Source organism: Phaenicophaeus curvirostris, chromosome Z (assembly GCF_032191515.1).
Source record: "Phaenicophaeus curvirostris isolate KB17595 chromosome Z, BPBGC_Pcur_1.0, whole genome shotgun sequence".
NCBI lineage: Eukaryota > Metazoa > Chordata > Aves > Cuculiformes > Cuculidae > Phaenicophaeus > Phaenicophaeus curvirostris.
The window spans coordinates 62,419,090-62,440,589 of record NC_091431.1 but is presented as its reverse complement, the minus strand read 5'-3'; the positions used below and the strand labels follow the sequence as shown (position 1 = coordinate 62,440,589).

Genomic DNA, 21,500 nt, shown 5'->3' with positions numbered 1-21,500 from the left:
GCTGTAGATTCACACACTCCTTTTACCCCAAATATCTTTCAAGTGAAGACAATCCCCAAGGCAAAGATGTGGCTTTCCCTTGTCCAGGCTTCCAACCCGCTCCACTCCCCAGTGAATCACAGTGGAAAAGCCTGCTGACTCACTGGTCGGACTCCTATGCTCTCCAGTCTTCCCATCTGCTCGCTTAACTAGCCGCAGAGAAAGGATTCCTCACTTTTACCAAACAGCTTTACAGTAAACATCCTGCTTCAGCTTCTTTAACAGCAAACTGTTTCCTCAGTGATTTATTTTAACATCAAGTGTTGAAAATAATTGTAGGGATCTACTTTTTACTATGATTGAATAATGGTCTAGATATCTGTTAAAACCAGTTTGTTTCATCATGAGACTTGATGTCCCAACTGTGACATTTACCCAGATAGTGAAGTCATGTTGTGCTGGACCTCTGAAACCTAAAAGGAATGTTACATCTACATTAGAACATCTGATTCCTTAAGTTCATTTTATTTTTGTCTGTTGCTTTTTTAAATAAAAGGGGTGGCTCTTGATTTCAGCACTTGCAAATCACACGTGACATGCTGGTATAATGCAGTTGCAAGCTGAATCAGGTCAGCACTTCTGGATATAAAGCTTTTAGAGGGGTCTGGGTACACAGAAGTATGAGAGAATGCTTTTCCTGCCTGCCCAGAACATCATTCCTTGCATTCCTGTTCCTGTATGTACAGAGAGGGAATATGTGTTGCCTCTCTGAGAAGAGATATGAAGGAAAAACTCTCTGCTCTGTGTTACATCCCTTTGCTTCCCAGAGTAGGAAACTATGTAGGCTGGAGCTCAGTTCCTTCCCATAGCCATGGTATGGGAGAAAGGATGGAATATTTGACCTCAACACAGGTCTGGTATATCCAAATTCATGTGATGTGTTAGCTGGTCTCTTCCCCAGCGGAGTATGTTCACTAGATAATGATGAAAATCTGCCCCTATCACTACTATGTGCCTAGGCTTACAGACTTTGAACAATTTTGTTTCAGTCCTTATCAACAATTATATACAACCACCAGACACATGATGGATAGTTTACAGATTGACATACTTTCAATGGCAAAAAAAAATCTCATCACTGGCACAGAGGTGTCTCCAAGGCTGGATACAATCAGGGACCACGGATTGGAGCTCAATTCAAACTAAACAAGTTTCAGGTGAGCACAAGGAGAAGAAACTGGATGAGTACACAGCCACGGTGTGCTCCTCTGGCATAGCAGAATCCTCCATGATAAAAGTAATTTTTTCATCCGTAAGAAGAGAATGTCTCTCAGAAGCTGGTCTGAAACTGACAAATGAAGTCCTCCCAAACCTCAGGACTGTCAGAAGTATGTGATACACTTCACTCCTTTTGCTGTCTCCTAGATCAATGAACAGTAAAGCATACATTTGTCTTTTAAATCTAATTCTAAGTTTTAATTCTAGATACTCCGCTAAAATGCTTCTCCCTCTGGAGCCAGGTTGCAGTAACAAATGTATGCCAAGTGTTATCCTTAGACTGGATATTAAGAAAAAAAGTCTTCACCAAAAGGCTTCACTGGGACAGGCGGCCCATGGCAGTGGTTGAGTCAGTGTCTCTGGAGGTATTTAAAAGATGGTAGATGTGGTGCTTTGGTCATGGTTTAGTGGTGGACTTGCCAGTGTTAGGTTAACAGTTGTGATGACCTTGAAGGTCTTTTCCAAACTAAGTGATTTTATGATTCTATTTGTGTTAAACAGTAAGCTACTGGAAGACAACTGGGACTTAGTCAATGAGTGTAAAAACCTTACCACTGAGAAAGCCACTGAGATTCATTCTACTATTTAGAGGGAATCAAATGGACTTGTGATGGATTACCTTTGCTAGTGGGATTTCAAGAAGGACATCTATCCAGGCACCCAGAACTGAATATCCCACTCCTTCCTAGCAAAAGGCTGAAGAGTTAATCTTACAAAACCGTAATTAAAATTTAAAAAAATATATCTGAATCTTACAACTGCTTGCAACTCAGCAGTATGAACTGTTGTGATCCAATCAATTTTGACTCAATATGCCTGACTACTACTTAAACAACATACAGACTTTTGTAGAAAGATGTATGTGAGAGTGGAGACAAACTACACCAGTGGCCAATATGAGTCCTGCCAGGAAAGAAAGCCAGAGGAAAGAATACGCTGGAGACCAAGTAGTGAGAAGGAAGGAAGGAAGGAAGTCAAGGAAGAATTAAAACAGAACTAGGGATGTATTTCATGGCAGAACACTGTACAAGTAACAACTTTTTGGACCATGTATAAAAGAATTTGATGGTTTTTCTCCACCCCTGGCCATGATCTTTCTGCCATCTTTAACCAGTAAGTGAGCAGTCCCACGTGACTTGTGGGCAAATGTGGTGTCTCTGCCTTCTTAACTGCAGTTACACAATGCACTTCAGTCACTGACCCAGCCAGGAATTCCTGCCATGAGCTCTGCACTTCTCCCACGTGTACTGCAGTTCCCCCAGCTCTGCGAAGGCAGGATGATAAGGGTGTGAGAAGAACAGCACTGGCATCTCAAATATGCTAAATGAACTACCTCTCATCTCTAATTCCCGAATCTCTGAGCATGCTCGTCTGGTAAGGATCATTCTGAAACTCTCATGCTGCCCTTTCTAAGACACCCAGGTTTCTGTTTCCTTGCCTTGTCCTGGATAGATGCAAGGGTTGTCTCCACCATCTCCTGTGAAGACTTTGATTTCCTGCTCCAAATTCTCCCCGAGGTACACTCAATGGTTTTACAAGATAGGGGCTCCAACTCCCTTCCTCTGATCTTCTGTCCAAACGGACTTCATCACTATTTCCTTGTCTTCTCTCATACCCTGAAAGGGTACAGCTTTCCTTATTATCCTGTCTCAGCATTGTTCCACAGAGAGGCAGCTTATCCTCTGGTCACCTCCAGTTTTTTCCCTCACATGTCATAAAATTACAGCCTGGAACTCATTGAACAGAGTATCAGTGTTACAAATTTAATAAAACCCAAAAAGGGACTGTATAAACATGCATAATTTATATGGACATCAAACCCATTCAAAGTTATCAAAATGAACAGCAAAACAAACAAACGAAGCTCATTTCCAAAACAAAGCCCACACAAACCCTCAAGACAAAACAAGTCTGATGTTTCAGGATTTAAACTGATCTCTAACAAACTGAGATTAGGATGAGACCTAAAGTAGAGGGCAGATAATCCCACATCTGCCTAATACAAAGTTTCTTGCACGTTCTCCTGCCTGTTAAATGTCAAAGATGGGAAACTGGACCAAACAGATTTGGTCTTTTGTCCCACCGACACTATATTTCTCTGAAGGGATGCTTTGGGCTCCTTCTTGCTCCTCCTTTCTTGTATTTTCTTGGGATCCTCAGTCACCGTGGCTTCCCCTTGCCTTCCTCCCCGAGCCCTCGCCATCCCTTCTAATCCCCACAAGGGTTTCTATATTAGTCTGAGTGGCTGGATAGGTCTCAGCCTCCATCTGGGGGGAGATTAAACTTAATTTATCCTCTTAAGTCAGTAACGACTTCCTCGCTGAATCCTTCCCCGAGCTCTGCCCTCACCCCAGGACTTGGCTGTCTGACTTCAACCCCATCCCTGCCAGAGAAAACAGGGAGGAAAGGAAGAAACCATGAACCCAAATGTCAAAGTCAACGCCCACAGGGGAAAGAGGCAGCCGAGCTGCGGGACGGGAGGGACCCGAAGGCGTCCCCCTCGCACGGGGTGATGACGGAGGGATGTCACACAGCCCCGGGAGGGGACACCGCGGGGTCCCCACTCTGGGGACGCCTCGACCCCCTCTGCCGGGGCGGGGGCTGCGTCGCGACGGGGGAGGCGCCGAGCCGAGCCCAGCGCCACCGCGGGCGGCGGTAATCCCATCAAAGGGCCCGTCCTCCTCCTCCTCCCCCGCTCCTCTTCCTTCCCCTTCCCTGCCCGGCGCGGGTGTGAGCTGCGCCGCTCCTGCCCCGGGGACCATGGAGCTGCCGGGCGGCTCCGGCCGCCGCCTCGTCTCGCTGCTGCTCCTGGCTTGGTGCGCGGGGTGCGCGGCGCTGCCGCGGAGGAGCGTCGCCCGCCGGCAGGGTAGGACATGGGTTTGGTTTCTTTCCTCTGTGTGTGTGTGTGAGTTCGACGGTCCCTTCCCTTCCCCGCTGGTCCTCCCGCCGCGCCCCGGGCTGTTGGAGGCGGGGGATGCTCCGGGTGCCGTCGAGGCTGCGGGAATCGCCGCGCTATGCGTTTTTCCTCCTTGTGCTGCACCCGTTCCCGGTTTCGCTCGGCGAAGTTTCCAGGACCCGAGGAGGGAGCTAGCAGATTTGGTCCGTTCTCCTCGCAGCTCATAAACCTGTGATGCTGCCTGAGCAGAGTTAGGAGCCAGGTGAGCCCCTGTACCAGCCAGGGGCTTCCAGAAAGTCGGGGCTTCCAGAAAGTCGGTGCTTCGTGACTTTTAGGCGTGTGGTAGCAAGTAAGCAATGGAGTAGTAAAAGTGAAAGAAAAAAAATCTCCAGAGAAGAATAATTTCATAAAAACATGAAGTTATTCTGCATCAAGTGTGATGTGGGGTTCTTCAAGGTCCTGCTTCTGGCTGAATGTTACCTGTGACATCACCACCACTCCTCCTTAGGCTGGACATCAAGAAAAAATGTTTCACAGAAAGGGTCATTGGGCACTGGCAGAGGCTGCCCAGGGAGGTGGTTGAGTCCCCATCCCTGGAGGTGTTCAAAAGATGGGTAGACAAGGAGCTCAGGAACATGATTTAATGGCTGATGGCAATGGTTGGACTCGATGATGCAGTGGGTCCTTTCCAACCTATTGATTCTAAGAAGGAGAGTTCCCGTGGCTGTTGTGGGCTTATGCACGTTGATCATGGTGGTACATGGTCCTTAGTGTTTGGAAGTTAAAAAACGGGACTCTGAGCAGCTTTTACAGTCTGTGCAGTCTGCAGTGTATGAAACAGTAAGGTGAAATGTAGACAGTGAGGCGGAACACAGTGCATAGAGAACTTTGACATTTTGCATACTTAAAAAATTGTGGTGCTAACAGAAAATACTGATGTCAAACTCTGCCTCAAATGCTACGACTACCCTGGAATTTTTATTACTGAGTTCACTGTGATTAAATCAATGGAAAACCTTAACAACTCCAGCAAACTCTGCTTCAGCTCATAAATTGTTTGCTGCTTCAGCCTCTTTTTATATATATTTCACAGTATTAAAAGATTTTTATTGCTCCTTTTTAGAATCAGTACTGTGTGTTCACTTGTGAGAAAAAAAAGCAAATATCTATACAGTTGGAAAGTTAATACTTAAATACAGCCTTAGCTTAAAGCCCTTACTGGACAGATGGCTAATTTTGCTGGTCTGACCTTGTGTCTTAGGGATCTAGTCCCATGATCCTTTGTTATCGTAATAGTTACCATGAAATACTTGAGGAAACTAGGCAGACAATAGTTGTGAATGAGATGATTAGTAGCTTGCATTAAAATACCAGATATGTGAAGCTAGGGATGGAAACACTTAAATATTGAAAAGATTTTTCTACCATATAGGCAAACATATTGCCTCTAATCACAGCAGAATGACAAACCTAGGGAAAAGGTATTCCTGTGCATTAAATAAAAACAATTCAAAGCTTGGAAACAATTTATTTGTACTATTTGTGGAGAAGATGAAATAATACACTAATATTGTATTTCCCTTACTTTTGTTACCTGTGCATCTTCATTTATTTTTATAGCTTTTTTTTTTTTAATTTCAGGTTCACTGGCTGATTCAGTCATTCCTTTTGTACTTCTTTTGCTGTATAAGAAGTTCTCAATTTTATATAGGAACATTTTTTTCAAAATCTGTGCAAACATTTGAAAATCCACTTGGCACAAGAGTTGAAGAGGGAAGTCCCTCAGTTTGTGTGTAGCAATATATATGATTTAAATCCCATATGCATTCTGCCAAGGGCTGTTGGAATTGTGAGCTTCCACGAGTCCCACAGCTAGATCTCTACCATGGAATGTTGCTGTCAAAATACTGAGAACAGGTATAGCTCCAGGCAACACACATCTCTGCCTTCTTCTGTGGTGTATTGCATTCTGGGCAGTTAAGAATGAAAGGGAACTGTCATTTGCTCGCACATCCTGAAGTAATAAGTGAAGAAGAGGTAAGAGAGTAAGAATTGCTTTAAGATTTTAGTTTTGCTTTTCACTTTGCCCTTTTAATAGCAATAGAAGTGAGACTTGTACAGGAATTGTAACTGAGGTGAATGCAGAAGGTTGTATTAAAAGAGAAGTGATAAAAACCCCAGTTCATCTTTGATAATGGGAACTAACTAGGAAGTCCTGTGGGTCAAAAAGAAAAAAAAAAAGCTAGTAAAATGCATCTCCATTTCTCTAGGTTTTTCGTTTGGTGCTCACCCTATAAGGATCAATTTTGTAATCCCAAGAAAGCAGCAGAGTAAGAAATCTGCCTGCTAAGTTAAAAATAAACCACATAGTAAAATGTTCACAAATGTAACTTCTTAAATTAACCTTCAGGAAAAAAACTGTCAAACTTGAAACATCCTGATGACCGCTGAAGTCCTTTGAACATTTATTTACAGTTACATGATACGTTTGTTGGAGACAAGGAAATGGGATAACAGGCGCTTTGGGAAGGACTTAAAACAAATCCTTAGACACCGTGTGGTGAATAGCGTAGTTGGGAACAGATTAAGCTGGGATTCTGTAAATCTTGTAGTCCTCGAATCTGGCAGTTGTGCTGCTGCTTTCACATTGTTTTCTTGCTTTTGCCCTCTGCAAAAGTATTTTTACTGTTTCTGTTCCAAGTGTCAGTCAACTCTTTGAAAACTGGAAAGCCTAGACCTAGCCCCCAATGTGTAATACTATTACTAGTATAAACACAATAATATTGAATTTTAATGGTTCTATAATTTTAGAGAATAACAGGGGAAAGAGCAGACCACTTAGCTGATTTCTCATGGATGTTCATTGCATCAACTTGTTGCACATGTTGCATTGTTACCTTTCTAGTGTAAAGTTCCAGTGCCCTGTAAAATATTAAAACTGTTGAGTTGATGTGCTTGGAGAAAGTAAAATATTCATATCTAATGCTTAGGAATCTTTTTCCCCCTCCCTTTTTCAATTTTCAAAAATATTATGCTTGCCAACTAATATAAACAAAGATTTGGGCTCGTGTTGTATCTATTTCCCAGATGTCTGTGATGGTAGACATCACTGAATTTATGAGTAAATGCTGGAGGAATCAGACCGGTTAAAGTCTGAAGACTTTACAAGAGCATTGCGTATCAGGGCCAGATTTTCAAAGGAGCCCAGCTTCCTGGTCAACACTGCAGTAAATGACTTTTTTTCCCTAAGAACTTGGCACTGTTATACTTGGAATTCTTTAGAAAATCTGGCTATTATAAGAGCTGCTGGATATGGAACAGTTTTTCAAGTTTAGTCCTCTTTGGGTATCAAAACAGGTCAAAATACAGGTCTACAGTTGAGGAAAATGTAACTGTCTTTGGGAAAGAAACTGCATATTTGAGATTTTTAGATATTACATTTTTTTGATGAACAATAGAATAAGTTGTGATACACTGACATAATAAATTCTGCATGTAAAGCATGCAGGTGTGAGGTTGAGGTGGTGCTGAAAGCGAAGTGTCTGAGGAAAGGAATGAGTCTGAAGCTGAATGATTCCTAGCACCAGATCTGCAGAGCTGGTAGAGATGATGTGTGTCTGTGAGCTAAAATTAATAAAGAAGATGTGAATAATTTATTTGGGGAAGATTAATATAATTATTTTATTGTTTCAGACACATGGGCTGTCAGGCAGCACTGTTTGATGTCTTCGACACCAATAAAATCAATCAAGCACTACTTACATATGTATGTTGTTTATAGCATTCGAGTGTAAGTTGTGTCACAATGCTGTGTGACATTTTTGTTTTGATTGAACTTGCTTTACTTGAGGTGCCCACCTCTTGGTAAATCCTGCTAGCGCTGATCAATCCCATCACCACATCGTGCAGTTACAAGCATTCCCCTAAAACCCTCTGAGGCAGCAATGGGGAGGCCCTGAATTATTTCACTTGAGCATACTCTCTATGTCACTGGTAATCAATCATTTGGAAATATGTTTTCTCATTTTAGGTAGTCTTATTCGCAGCAAAATAGGTTCTGTCCTTCACATCTTGAATTCACTTATCTTCCTCTGTAAAATGACACTTTTGGTAAATGTTTTTCTTGGGCACCGTTTTGCCAATACTATTTCTAAAACTACTGTTTTAGTTTCTGCCACTGTTCAGCAGTAAAATTAGCCCATACATTTTTAAAAATCAGCGGAATTATACCTATTCCAGATATTGGGACTCCCAGTGATGGGACAGGGGTTAAGTCACTAGAGTGAGGCTTGGGAAATCTTTCTGTCCTGAGGCTGTCACAGACTTACTTTGAGGGTTTGCCTGTCCTTCCCTGGCCATGTTTTCAGTTTTCAAAATGGGTCAGAGTAGCTTTGTGGTTTTGTGCTTTTCCAACCATGCCACATTAGACAGTAACAGGACTTCTGTACTCAGCACAGCTGTACCCCAGTTTCAGTCAAGGCTGCTAGGCATCACCTTAGTAATAATACATAGGTGAATGCTTCCGTATGTTCCAGCATGCCTTGCAACAAAAAACACTCTCTTTTTCCCTGGCAAATACACAGTGACACTGGACTAGACAAGGCATGGCACTGTGTACTGTGTACAAGCTTGTTAGGAGTGAGCATATCTGGTGATCCGATTCACCTTCTTAAATTTAGTGCCAAAGATTCTGAGTGTCCAGAAAATCATAGTATCATAGAATAGTTTGGGTTGGAAAGCACTGTAAGGATCATCAAGTTACTACTCACTTGTGATAGGCAGGGATACGTACCACTAGATCAGGCTGCCCAAGGCCCCTTCCAACCTGATCTTGAACACCTCCAGGGATCGGGTATCCTCAGCTTCCCTGGGCAACCTGTGCCAGTGGCTCACCACTCTCATCATGAAGAAAGTCCTCCTTTTGTATGATCTAAATCTGCCCTTCTCCAGTTTATACCCTTTGCCCCTCTCCAGTTTATACCCATTGCCCCAAGTTCTACCACTACACTAGCCTTGTAAAAAATACGCCCCCAGCTTTCTTGTGTGCCCCCTTCAGGTGCTGGTGTCAGTCACCCGGAAGATGTCCTGAGGAGAAGGACAGTAGCCTGTGATCTTAAAATGGAAGACTTCAGTGGATAAAGTCTCTTCATTGCTCCACAAACTAAATTGATAGCTGAGTGTATACTTGCAACTTTCCCATTCTTAAGATCATACTTATAATGAGTCTCAATGTTGTGCCTGATTCTGCTTATATCCCTTTAATGTGGTCTTACTGAAAATAAAAAAAAAAAAATATGACTAACGTTATTGCTTCATGATGGAGATTCAAAGCAGGACTGACAGGAGCTTTACAAAACTTTCGTACTACAATGAAGTGAAACACTAAAATAAAAGGCTATAGAAAATCATTAAAATATATCAAAGATACCTGTAATCTGGGTAAATCATCATGAAGAGGTCTTTTCAGACTTTATTTCATATATTAAAGAATGTACAATTTGGTGCCATATTTATCAATGAATGTGCAACACTGGTCTGTGATTGTGTAATGGAAGATTTTCTAAACCAAGGGCTCGCAGGTGACTATGTTAGTTATGTGAGCTTGAACAAAATTTCATGATGATTTTATGTGTGAACAAGTGATCTGTCTAAACTCCCCTCACACAAATTAAACAAACCCCAAAACATGTTCTTATTTAATTCCAACTGAAAGGAAATACTTTTGGGTAAAAATAGGCAAGATTTTATTTCCTTTTATTTTTTGTTTTTAGTGAAGATGCTTACACATGAAAACCAAATTGGTTCTATCATGTAACACGAACATCCAAACTACAGCAAAAGATGAATGTTATTTTTCAGAGCCACTGAACTGAGAACAAGCACAGCCAAGTTAATCTTTGAAAGTAAGTGCTTCAGGAGGGCATAAGCCACTGAAAATTGGAGACTTAGGAGGAAAGCTCCATCACAACCAAACAACTAACTTAGACCTAGATAATGATGCGGTGTGTGATGATCCATAAAACTCTCCAGGTGAGAGGTGTATAGTGTGAAATACACCAAGTTCACACCAGTTCTTCCATTGAGCCCAGTGTAATTACAGCCAGAAGTAAAGACTACTCATGAGGAATGCTCCTCAGGATATTGGCCTCCGATGGAAAAGAAATTGACACAATATTGACTCTGAGAGCCTTTTATTCAAAAGGAAGCGGACAGCTATGGGGCTGTGGGAGATATCCCTTCTCCTGTTAATGACTTGATGGCCACGTAGTTGCGTAGTCAAAATGTACTGAATTTGCTTTCTTTAAAAGATCTTTCATTGAACTACTGGCAAAAGTTATCCTGGGTGATTTTCAGAGCTAGGAGAGTTAAACCATGTGAAGGTGCTAATATATTCTGCACTTGGCTTTCTGGGTATGTCATCAAATGGTGATTAGGGTGTCTTTCCCCTTATATGTATTAACCTTATAAGTTAATAAATACTTTTTTAAAAAAAAAAAGTGCAGATAGCAGCTGTGTTGAGAGCAGTTCTTCTGAGAAGCAGACTCCAATCACTTCTGAGTTTCCCCACATCCTCAGAGAATAGTCAGTTTGGTAAAACCCACACAGAAAGATATTTGAGGCTGAAAGAATCTGAAACCAGATTATTTTTCACACCTCTCTCAATTTTTAAAGTAACTTAAAATTACTGGCATCTGTGAAAATGATGGTAGAGTAAAATATCAACACCTGTGTACATTTGGAACTTGCAGTTTGAATTGTTTTTCTAAAATGAGCGGAAATGAGCATCATGTAAATGTTGAGCATGCCGCTTTCAAATACAGAAATCATTCTGATTCTTCTGATGTGTCAGAAGCATTATTGCTCACATAAAGTTTTAAACCAAGGCTCGGTTTGTATTGCTGAGCTTAAAAATCTTCTGAAAAAAACCCTAAAACTATGGGCAAAGATTACAGAGAATTTCACTGAAGTTAAACTCTTTCATGCATGGGAAATTTCAACAAGAAGATCATCTTAGGAAAAAAAACATGAACAAAACCTGTCAAACTGCAAATGATGGAAAGTAATGGTCTAGGACCAAAACTTTTGTGGTTTAATTAGAGACCGCAGAAGCCAGAATTTGTTACTTGTAACAGAACTGTGACCTCTGTTTCATATTCTGCTTTCTAGATAATCACAGGAGAATGCAACGTGTTTCTAAAAATAAGCAGGCTTTTTATGAAGATAACTGTTGACAGAAATGGTGGCATTGCAGCTGGTACTCCAGCCATGCTCAGAGACCAGTGTCCTGCTGGCATTTTTAGTTCTTGTTCCCTGACATTACAATTCCCACATAAACCAATTGTGCACAGGTTGCTATTCTTAACTGAACAGTCATAATGGCTATGGTATGTTGAACTATGCAGTAAAGAATTGCAGCTCTCTCCATATATGTGCTAAATTACTTAGTAAGCTGAGATGAGACCCTTCAAGCCATTTATTTCTGTTGAGTCATAAGAAGAAGTGGTGATAGAGAGGGTGGAAGAAAAAACCTCTGTAATGTAAGAGGTTCTTCCAGTCGCTTCTGGACAAAGGACTGGATGGCACCTACAATGGGCAGAAAGGCTAAAAGAATGAGGTCAAGAGAAGGGCATGGCTTGTATGGGGAGGCAGCCCTGGTAGGAGCTGGAGCCAAAGGGTCGAACTCTGCAGGCTGCAGAAGTCAGTGTGGCAGTGGAGGAGGGAACACTTTGAGAGAATTATGGAGGATTAAATACTAGCTTTATAGACATCATAAGTGTGCCTGGATCACTCACTGCTTGTTCCCTTACGTATCTGATCTTTTCACTGAGATGTATTTCCATGTCTCATTGTCAACTATGAGAACAGCAGCAAAGAGGGTTTAGTCTCTCCCAGTAATTCTCCCAGCTTTTACATCCCTCTGCTTGTTACTGGCTCTTCAGATACACTGCAGTGTCTCACACTAAATTAGTGCAGTCATTAGAGTTTAAAAAACACATCTATTTCAGTAACTTAATAGAGACAAATAATTTGTTCTGTGTTCTGTAGTTGTTACTGATACTGCTGGTGAATGGAGAAGTTTGCTGACTGCAGGAGACAGTGAGACAAACACAGAAAATTCCATTTAAACATATGAAAAAATTTTTTTTTTTTTTTTTTACAGTGAGGGTGACCTAGAACTTGCATGGAAAAGTTATGGAGTCTCCATCCTTGGAGGTACTCAAAACCCACTAGGCAATGTCTTGAGCAAGCAGTTACAGTTGAGCCTGGTCTGCATAGGGGTTTGGACTAGGTGATCTCCAGAGGTGCCTTCCAGCCTCACTCTTTCCGTGATTTTGCAGAGTGTCTTAAGTATCTCTCAGAAATGTCTATTTCTGCTTTCACATTTAGCTGCCTTTGAGCTGTCCTTCACCCTGTCATGAACTAACAACAACAACTGGACCAACTACTCTGCTTTCTACAGAGATGTGTGGGTTTCCTTTAGTTGTGATCAGTACAAAGATACTCAGTAGGAGGTCACTACCATTGAGTGGTATAGACACATGAGTCCTGGGCAGAAACTTCAGGGTTAAACAATGTACATGTTTATTTTCATGGTACTCTCTGGGGCGTGATCTGATCCTTCGTGTCCACCAACAATGAGCTTCAAAACAATTCCTCATTACTTGTAGGGATTGTGGGAACCCCAGATGCTGTGTGTCCTGTCTTCACCTTATATATTTTTTGTGGGCAACATGGTCAGCTTTCTTCTCTTTATACTTGAATGTTTTTTTCTTGTGTGTGTCCATAATATATGTATGATTGTCAGTTTTTTCTGTCTGAAGATAATAAGTTTTAGGTAGCAAACACCTGAAAAATATACCCTTAAGTGATATTGATTGACAGGAAAAGAAATTTTCAAGTTATTTATTTGGCATTTTTACAGTTTAACTGGCCTTTTTATTTATATGTATATATTTAATCTATAGAATGAAGCTGTATTTTTTGATGATAAATAGGAAGTCTTTCGTATATTGTTCTCTTACACATTTTACCTATGTTATAAATGCTCAGAATATTTAGTAGGCTGACTTTTACCCTTATTTTTACTATTACTTTTCAGAACAATGTTAGCTTAAGACTCAGTTACGCACTGTAAGCACTGTGTTGTCAGCTTCATTAATGTTTTCCTCTTTCTGCTTCTGATAGTCTTCAGAGTGCCATGTGATATTCATGCTTGCTAGCACCTCTGATGTGTAACTCATGAGAGAAAAGAGAACAGGCTGTTTTTCTGCTGGTGGAAGTGGGTTGAGTTCTCCTAGATGGCACTCGACTTTGTGCAAAAGGGGAGAGAGAAGCCCTGCGGTAGGAAGATGGAGGGGAATGCCTGGAGGGAGAGGGATAGAGGAGTGGGGTGTTGGCAAGGCAGGATAGACGCAAGAGCTTGCCCTTGCTGCTAGAAGTGAGCTGCTGCTTTTGCCCGTGGTAGGATGAAACAACATCCCGGGGTGACAAGAGTTTTTTGTGGGTGCAGAGTTTTGTGGCTCACTAGGTCTGTCTTACCTAGGCAGCATGTGCAAACCAGGTGGGGTGCCTGGCTGGAAGGCCACTGTTGCTGCTGCTGCTCATCAGCTGGGTGGCTTTTTAATTGATTGCTGTTCCCAGTGTAGTCCTGATATAGAAAACTGTGGAGGAGGATGGGGTTGTAGGAGATGCCAGGGGATACTATTGACATGCTGATTCTCACCCAGTTTGTTCCTACTGATTATTAAAGTCCATTGCACAGACATGTTATGGTGCTGTTGCTTAATTTCAGCTACTTTCTAACATTTCTGTTAAACCTCCCAGACACTTCATTTTTAGAAGGTTATTTGAAAACTGATGAAGCAGCCAGGAAGCTTAGGCAGGAAGTCACAGGGCAGGCAGGGTCCTGGTAGCAGGCATGGCCAGATAGAGCCCCCTGGTCACTGGACACATAGATAAGTCAGGTCTGAGCCCAGACAGGAAATCCCAAGATGGGAAAAATGTTGAGTTTTTCATTGTAGCATCCTGTTGGCTGGAGCAGGGAGGAATGAGCCTCAGTGATGTCCATTCTCTGGGATTAAGAACCTGGCTACCAGTTTCCTCTGCAGAGCCAAGGAGCAATGGAGAATGCAGGAACAGCAGTTGGACAGCCATGATCCAGCACCAGTTTTAGGTGTGCATGTGCTAGATTTTGACTCAGGTTTCCAGGAATGCACATGAGGTTTGCACGCAGAGTGTCTTGGTTGGTTTTTTACAGGCATCTATGCTACATTTATACTGGAAGTGGAAAGCATTTCCATGAGGAGGGATATTTCACCAAATTATCTCAAATGCAGGAACAGAATAGGCAGGTATGCACTTGTCTTAGTCAGACTGGCCTCTGATCAGTAGTTATTAAAAACACAAGCCTGCAGGAATTATCCAGAGATTTCTGTCTATTCCTTTAGACAAGAGCAAGACAGGTATAAACTGGACCTTTGCTCAGAGATAATGATGTCCTCTACTTTTAATAACCTTCAGCACCAGGGATTTCCTAAAAGCAGTTCCAGTGAGTAACCACCCACAGATAGAAATTTCTATTATCTAGGTCTTTAAAAATATTTTTTAAAAATCAGTTTCTGCTTTGCCTTTTCACACCTAGAAGTCACTGTGTGCTGTGCAGAGCTCCCCTCATCTCTCCTTCTCTTCTCTGCAGAGTCCAAGGTTTCCCAGGAGAAGAGCCTCGCTCCAGGCAGGAGCACAAGGAGGGGAATGGGGCTTCCCACCTCTAACCTCCTCTTCTGCACTGGCCAAGGCAAAGCAGTAGAAGCTGTGACAAAGTCACCAATGTTTCAGTGTGGGAATGAATAGGACATTATAGACTATTTCACATCTAGGAGTGAGCAGACTTTATTCTTGCAAGTAGCTTTTTCAATGGTAAAATAATTCTGCAAGAAAACTCAGTTTTTTTAATGAATTAGTGAACGGAATTAAATAATATTTGATGCCATAGAAATCCAGAATTTCTCTTTCTGAAAACATCAATTTAGAATTAGTTTGAATTGTCTTTCATGAGGTTTTTCTTATTCTTATTTCCTTATATTGTGACATGTTAGTAGTGATAATCAGCATTTCATCAACAAATTTCACTTGTTTCACGGAACACGAATAGACGACACATCAGCCTGGAACATTAGGTGTCTTTCAGTCAGCACCTCTTAGCTGTTACCCACAGAGATTTAAAAGTAAAATTATGAAATGGTTATCTTGCTTATCCGGCCTATGTCCTACTATTAATATTCATACAGAATATGTAGTATGAAGATTTTACTTTTCCAAACCACAAACTAGTAAAGATGAAATGAAACATCTGTTTTTGCTTGAATGAATTACTGTATTGTGGCATCTAGATTGTATAGGTACATTGTCTGTATATTTTTTCAGGACCTGTAGGTATCTGTGACTACCTGCATTCCCCAAGACAGTGTAAACATCTAAAAAGGAAGGAAAAGATGAAATGCAAAATACAAATAAAATTCTAAAAGAAAACCTTCAAATTATAATCCTTTCAGATGGTCAATTCATGAATATTTTAAAAAATTACTGTTTTCAGTTATTATTATTTTAATCTAATTTAAAATTAAGAACATTAATTAATTAATTAAAATTAAGTGTCCTGAGACACTGGTGCATCATTTACAGGCCCTGGCTGGAGACCATTCCCAGGAGGTGCTTTGCTTGTGGCCACCCACATGGTAGCCTGTAGGTGCTTAATTTATGGCCAGAGGCTGTTATAAGAGGCAGCAGGAGCTGCAGTGGGAATGTCACTTGTACTGACGGGATAAGGGCTTTTACTGTTTTTATTTTGAATTGCTTTTGTGAAATGAAAATTGAAATAATGGTTATTATTTTCAAATGGTAAAAGTAATTCCATCTTAGGGAAAGGGTTTATATATTCTTCATCTCACTAGAAAAGCTTGTTTGGTGACTTCACTGGTTTAGCAGATTTTGTACATTTTTAGAGGCAGAGGAGCAGAAAGATCTATAAACAAGAACCACAACACTGTAAGCATAAAAGTAAATACAATGTTGTCAGCTCAACCTTTTTTATCTGCAGCTGAATCCTCATTAACTTTGTGTGTTTAATTTACTTTTGCATTGTACAGTCAAAATATATGAGTTCTCCTCCATAATTAATGGCTTGGTTTTGGGGTTTTTGGGGTCTTTTTCTGTTTTTTTTTTCTTGCATGGAGCCAAAGTCATTGCTTACATTACCAGTTTTATTAGAACACTTCAGATGTTATCAAATTTTCTGTGCCTGACAGGCCGTAGAAGAGAATGACTGCGTTTGTACAGAATGTGTTTAATTTTATTTTTATATAAATTGGTTCCTTGTTCTCTTTGATTAGGGCTAATCTCCATGCCTTCTTAAGTATTCACTAGCTGCAACTGCAGAGAGTATTTGCAGGTGGGATCATCACTGAGGCAGATCTTCAGAGTATGTAGAATAGTAGGAGGTGTCTACAGGTTCCCATCCAGCAGGCTGCGGAGGAGAGTATGCTTTGTTGTGGTTTTGCACTGTGCATGGTGCTACCAGATTAACAGAGATCTGAAGCTGGATTTTGAGAAGAGAGATATTTCTGACCTGAATTGTAGGAGGAACTACAAATACCCGAATAGTTTTACCCTTGAAAACTATTTTTATTTTCTATAGTCTAAACATGACCGTTGACATAAAGACATAAATGTTGAGGCCAGTTTTAATGTCCATTTTTAGTGTGTCTAATAGAAGATGTTTTGTAAGGTCTTGCAAAATGCCCTCAGTGCAGATTTATCGCAAAATAATTTGTTGTAATAAAACAGAGATATGTATTGCAACAGTTGTCGTCAGCAGACAAACCGCTTTGATAAAGTGCTGTAGCATGACTGTTTCAAAGCCACAGCATCTCCTGCATCTCAGTGCATAAACATTACTTGTGTCAGTTCACAATGTCACTTTGTCATGGTTGTGACAGTCCAAAAATGGACATCTTTTACTTTCTGTTGGGTTGTGTGAAATTTAGGCTCTGGTGACCAATAGTGACTCTGAATCCCTAGACACACAATAAGGTGCAGGGTCATGAGCAATGACTGCAGAGGGCCGTGGGACCACCACACTGCATAAGGTGCTCCTCTCTGCCTTGTAATGTGGCCTCCCCAAGAAGTAACTATGCCTGGGGCAGGGCTGGCCCAGGTTTTCCTTTTCCTCTCGGCTCCCAGTTTAATCAGGAGGCAGAGTGGTCCCCAGTGGGGTGAGCACTGTGTGCCCGTTTATTGTGTGCTTTTGTTACCGGGAGAGCAGTGTGGTGAGTGGATCCTGCACACTCCACAAACAATCATTTGACTGCTGAGCATCATCTGAAGCATCTCACAAAGACAGCACTAGGTTCAGATGGTGCTCACATCTGGTTCCAAAGCATGCCCCCTGCCACCATCTTTGTTGCATTACGAAATTTCCCTGACTTCTAGGGTTAATTAAGCAAGGAGGATGTAATGTACACCTTTCCAGCTCCTTGCTTGCATCTTCCCTTGCCTAAGTTTGTATATACTCCTCCAGCGCCAATTCACAGGCCAGGGTAACTGACGTCAGTATTTGGCTCTCTCTGTCTCTTTCATCATCTGCAAACTGGAGATAGTAGTGTTTATTAGGGCTGGGTAAATAATTCATGGTGTGGCTCCTTATTAAACAGATACTGCCTCTCTGTTTGCAGATAGTCTGCAAATGGATTGCATTTTTTTTCAAATATATTTGTTATTCCAAATTATTCGCCAAATACTTTCTGTAAATAATTTTGTTGGCCTATAGTGAATTCAGAATATGAATTTGAAGCCTGCCTTTTTATGAGTATTTGTTGTTGGTAGTTGAAAACAGTTATTTCAGCAAGTACGCCTTCCAGCAAACTTGTCTCAGAGAGCCTCTCCTGAAAGTAACACAAGGGTATCATGAATATGTTAAGAGTGAATGTTGAGGGGAGATTTTACTGCTTTACTACTCTTGCAGCTCTGATACTAATCTGTCTCACCAGGTATTGTTAAGATGGTAAAGGTGTTTTCTGAATGTGAAATGCTGCCTAGGTAGACAGCAATACAACAGCCCTGGCTGCTCTTCTCTGCCTCTTCAGGTGGTGGGTGGTACATGGTGTATCATGCATGGTCCAGCTACGGCTGAATGCAGCCGCTGAACCAAGCAGGGATTCATGAGACTAAGTCTGTGCTAATGAATAAAATATGTGAGGGCCCAGAAAGCAAGTAGCATGGTGTGGATGGGCCCTCATCCATATGGTTAAACTCCTTTCCATCCATTCCCAGAAGTTGTCTGTAGTGATTTACAGGCATAGTCTGTGAACTGTGCTGTTCTCCACACTTTTCCAGGTAGACTTTCTTAGGAGTCTGAGTCTTGACCATGGGCAGTACAGACAGTATGGATGTGTGTATGTCCCTTCTTTGGGTTCTGGGTATTTTCCAGAATCTAAGGAACATTTTTAATAGTTTACGGGTTGCTCAACCACATTGCCTGAAGCACTGGGGGGTTATTTGTTTATTTGAAATGTGCTCAGCATCTCTGTGCTCCTTCTGTGGGAGCTAGGGAAATGGAGCTTCCAGTGATATCCCTAGAAAGGGACTCGGAGGGAATTGCAGCTTCCTGTTTTAACCCCTGGGAAATACGAGGGAAATATGAGGCCTGAAGGGAAACAGTGAGTCTGGCTGGTGGTTTGTATTTATGGAGTAGGAGCCTGTTAGGGCAGACTGTAATTCTTGTGCATGCTTCCATTAGCTCAGATTAGATTATTTCAGGGAATGAGGACAATTCATGCAGGTAAGAATGCTGCACGATAAGGCTGGCTGAAGCTTCAGGTGTAGGGACCAAATGGCAAGGGAAGTTAGGATGTCTTAAACCTCATTTATATATTTATAGTTGGTTGTACCTAAGTACTGTCCAGGATTTCTTTTAGCATTGAAGAGAAGTAATAGATAAAAGGGCCAAGAAAATAAGGAGTCATTGGTGTTAACTGAGTGGTGTGGACCCTGATTGGCCACACTTGCTCACTCAAATTAAGAAACAGAAACCAAAAGATTTCCTAGGAGTGGGAAAACTTAAGTTCAGTTTGAAGAGGATCAGATTATCAGTTCTGCTCTTGTTTTAACTACTAGAGTAGTGATACCAATTAATCTTGAAGAGAGTTTGTAAGCTGTTTTGTATTTAGCTTCAAATCAAATATGTTGATGGAAGTGACAAGTGTAAATCTGACATAGGCTTACTTCACATCTAAAAATGACCTTTATAGTAGCTTGTTTTCACTTGATACTTTGTCTGAGCTAGTGGAAAAAAGGGTTTCCTTTACTTTTTATATTTGGAGGAAAAAGTATGCAAACCTACTATGTATATTGAAACTGTTGCCTTGAAAAAAAATGAAGTAATTGTTAAAATATCTGTATCAGTTCTCTGTTATAGTTGATTTTTATGTGGGTTTGATTTCAGGAGCTTGGATGGTGGTGGTTTGGAGAAGTTGTGTTAAAAATCTTGCTTGTATTAAAGAGCAGACATGCTTCTCCACCTGCCCCTTTCTGAGGCAGTAAATGCAGCTGCTAACGTGTTACTAGATATGGATCTCAGAGTTTCCTTCTTAACCAGCCTTTTTTTTATTTGCAGTAGTTGAATTAGCCGTTGTACTGAAATGCCATGGGATGAGAAGGAGACGGATAGGTGCTGTGAGACCAGTGTAGCAATACAAAAATGCCCTCTTCCTGCTGCAGCTGATGAGATGCTGGGTTGCTTGTGGCAGCACTGACAATGTGGTGGCAAGAGATCTCATTGATTTATCCTGTATAAGGAGAGGGGCAGTCAGGAACTGAGGAGTCTTTTGTGCTCTTTTCATCAGACTAAACTTGCTTCTGACTTTAATCATTGTCCTTCCTGTCTGTAGCTGTCTTGAAGGAATTGAGGTTACTACAGAGGCTGGTGGTGACTGGGAGACCTCTTAGTGGCCCATGGAGGGGTTCTCTTGTCCTGTGTCAAGGAAGCAAAGGGCTGAAGAGAAGGCATGTTTTGGGTTTGGTTTGGTTTCCTCACACCAGGGTGGTGTTGGACATGAACCTTGGCGAGGGGACAGTGAGAGGGAGGCTGAAGTTGTTCGTGGGGTGTCCTGGGCTGATCAATAGCTCCCTGACAGTGAGAAAGGAGATGTACTGCTTTACTCCTTTTTCCCTGGTATCTCACCACTGCCTTGGAAGGCAGAGGTAGAGAGGGAGAAGGTCCACCCAAGTCAAATCTGAGCAGTAGGCTATGTTTGAAAGTTTGGAACAAGGGAGAGGTTTTATATCCTGTGGCTTCTTATACAATGTCGCTTTGCTTTGAGCAGATAGGCTGGGGCCTCCTCTTGATATACTGCTGGATTCACTGAACTGCACAGCATTCAGCGTGCAATGGAGGATGCCAAAGCAGCATGCGAGCACCATCACAGGGTATACGGTAAGTCATCCTCTCTACTGGTAGTAGAAGATTTCAAAACCCTACAAGGCCTCAGATGATGCACACAACATGGTGAAGCAAGCAGAAGAGCCTCTTCTTATAAGAAATCCTGCCATTGCCCAGAACGCAGCCAGGGGACAGTGCATTTCAATGGATTGAGCTGTAACTTTAAGAAGCAAGTAATTCATATTTCAGAAGCAGGCTATAATGCAAATTTGGCTTGGATGGCAAGGACTTGTAGTGGATATAGCTCTTCTGTTGTGGTTTTCCTGCAAGGATCTCAATATCTTTTGCAGCTAATAAAGAAGTAGAGCCAAGCAGATTGATATTACGCTGTACAAGCGAAGGGAGATTTGTGGCGATTTCAGGGCTGTTCAGATCCTTTGACCCATACTTCAAGCCTGAGGACTGTGTTTCCAGAAATAGCTTATATAAATTACACCTCTAAAACTTCCTAGAGACAGCACATACAAGGGTAGGAGAGTTTTGTGATGTCTCTTCTCCTGATAGATACTGTACTGTACAGCATTACTGGGAGCCCAGCCACAGCCTAAATGTCAAGAGATGGGGTTTTTTTTTGATTCCCTCATGCCTCTGTAGTGAATTTTCCTTAAAGGAGTAGGGTCATCTTCCTTTTTTATGCAGCAGTTTTTTAGAGGAGGGTCTGATCTGCTCTGAGTCTCTGCTGCCTTACCTTCTGCCTGTTGTGCAGAGAGAAATGGCTAGCCTAATCTGGGTACTATGTTTTATTGTGCAAGTAGAAAAACTATGAGACCAATCTGCCATTTATTCATGTTTACTAGGTATTACTTTAACGGGTATTCCATGCCAATCGGTCTCAGTCCCAAAATAGAAGCT

General features: G+C 41.6%; 1 protein-coding gene across 1 annotated transcript in view; it reads left to right on the top strand.

Annotated features, from left to right (window-relative positions):
* The first annotated feature begins 4,017 nt into the window (after positions 1–4,017).
* Positions 4,018–21,500, top strand: part of EGFLAM (EGF like, fibronectin type III and laminin G domains) — a 73,023-nt gene continuing 55,540 nt past the window's right edge. The window contains exons 1-2 of the mRNA XM_069880093.1: positions 4,018–4,123; positions 20,533–20,642. Coding sequence (XP_069736194.1) covers positions 4,018–4,123; positions 20,533–20,642 — 216 coding nt within the window. The remainder of the gene's footprint in view (positions 4,124–20,532; positions 20,643–21,500) is intronic.